The 1571-nt window shown below is 45.8% G+C and overlaps 1 protein-coding gene across 1 annotated transcript; it reads right to left on the bottom strand.

Annotated features, from left to right (window-relative positions):
- Positions 1 to 367: 367 nt before the first annotated feature.
- On the bottom strand, positions 368 to 1571 carry nanos1 (nanos homolog 1). Its single transcript, XM_073487132.1, has one exon. It carries the CDS (start codon positions 1495 to 1497, stop codon positions 820 to 822), a length of 678 nt encoding a protein of 225 aa, XP_073343233.1. The 5' UTR covers positions 1498 to 1571; the 3' UTR covers positions 368 to 819.

The following is a 1571-nucleotide window of genomic DNA, read 5'->3' as shown; positions in this document are numbered from 1 at the left end:
AAAACACCAGAGACCGAGAGAGAAAGAGAGACCTGACAGGGAAAAGAAATCCAGTGTGTCGCCCTTATTTGGGAATGTAAACATAAGAAAATGTATCTCTCATTTCTGACTGCTGGAGGCAGATCTCATCACATAGGATTGGAGAAAGAGGTTTGACTTGGCAACAATTGATTATAATGTTCCCCGGAGAATATGAGCTCTAAACAGAGGCCACATTGTCTTTTTTTTTTCCTTTTTTTTTTTTCTTCCTGCCTGGCAGATTGAATGTCAACTTTGGGAGCAAGTTGGAAAATATGTTGTGGAGTTTTTTAGGCAGGCAGATGGGATCAAAGAGTTGCTCCTCCAGTCAGACACAAGTACTCATTAATGACACATTCTTGAGCTTCTTTAATGGCAAACATAACTTTGGTTTTCTAAGACGAGAAAAGAAAAAATCATGGCGAGCTTAGCTCACCGTACAAAAATACTTGGTAGAAATATGACATTCATCCCCTTTAGCCAATGTCAGTGTGTTTCCCTACATGACCAAAATACTTTTTTCTTAAAACGTATTCACACTTTGTTGTGATTATTGATACATGTATTTATATGCACACGCTCAAATGACTACAAACTAGCAAGAAAAATAAATCCAATGTATAAAGCATAAAATTATTCTATGTGGATAAAAGAACTATAAAAATATAAGAGATCTTAGAGAGAAAAAGAAAAGATCAAATCAATATGTTTATGAAACTGGGATAAAGGCTAGAGCCGAAATCAAAACAGTCATCTGGAAATTGTTCAGTGCAATTCAATTTACTTTATAGTCATGTGTGTTCAGAATATCTTCATCCTCTTACCACCCACAGCCCTCCCTCCCTTCAATGGTCGCTGGGATGGCTGGTCTTTTGACAGTGGACAGTATTTTATCGTGTGGGCATTGTCCCCGTTGGCACTGCACAGGGGACAGGTATAAGCCCTCAGAATCGGGCACACGACCCTCCCGTCCGGAGTCTTCAGGACGTGAGAGCCGTACACCTCCTCAGGGGCTCCGTTATTTCGGCAGAAGACGCAGATTTTGGGCTCCTGCTTGCTCCGAGAAGCGGGTTTGCGCATCTTCCTCTCCATGCCGAACAGATCGAACCCCGCGAAGCTCCCCCCGAAGCCCACCTCTCGCTCAGGCTGGACGCCGAGCTGGTTCTGGAAGGGGCTCAGTATCGAGAAACGCTCCTTCAAGTCCAGGATGGAGGCCGGCGGGGGGCTCCCGGACGGGCAGCAGCAGTCCATGTGCCCGCTCTCTCCAACGCCGCCCGCGATTACGCACGGACACGCCGGGGAATCGTCCAAGCCCAGGGTCGCTTTCAGGGACTCGGTGATGGAGTTGGGGTTCTGGGGCATGCTGAGCTTATTATTCTTCGTAACCAACGTCGTCAGCCCGAGATAGTCGTTCCAGAAATTAAAAGTATAGTCATATGGGCTGCGCGCGTTCAAATAGTTGTGATTGAGAAAATCCATGGCCACTTCTGGTCGTTCTGCTTGCGGTCAAAAAGGCGAAACAACCAGCGTAATCCGTAAAGTCTTTGAAGCCA

The sequence above is a fragment of the Pagrus major genome, chromosome 18, assembly GCF_040436345.1.
Source record: "Pagrus major chromosome 18, Pma_NU_1.0".
Classification (NCBI taxonomy): domain Eukaryota; kingdom Metazoa; phylum Chordata; class Actinopteri; order Spariformes; family Sparidae; genus Pagrus; species Pagrus major.
This window is presented reverse-complemented; position numbering and strand designations above follow the sequence as displayed.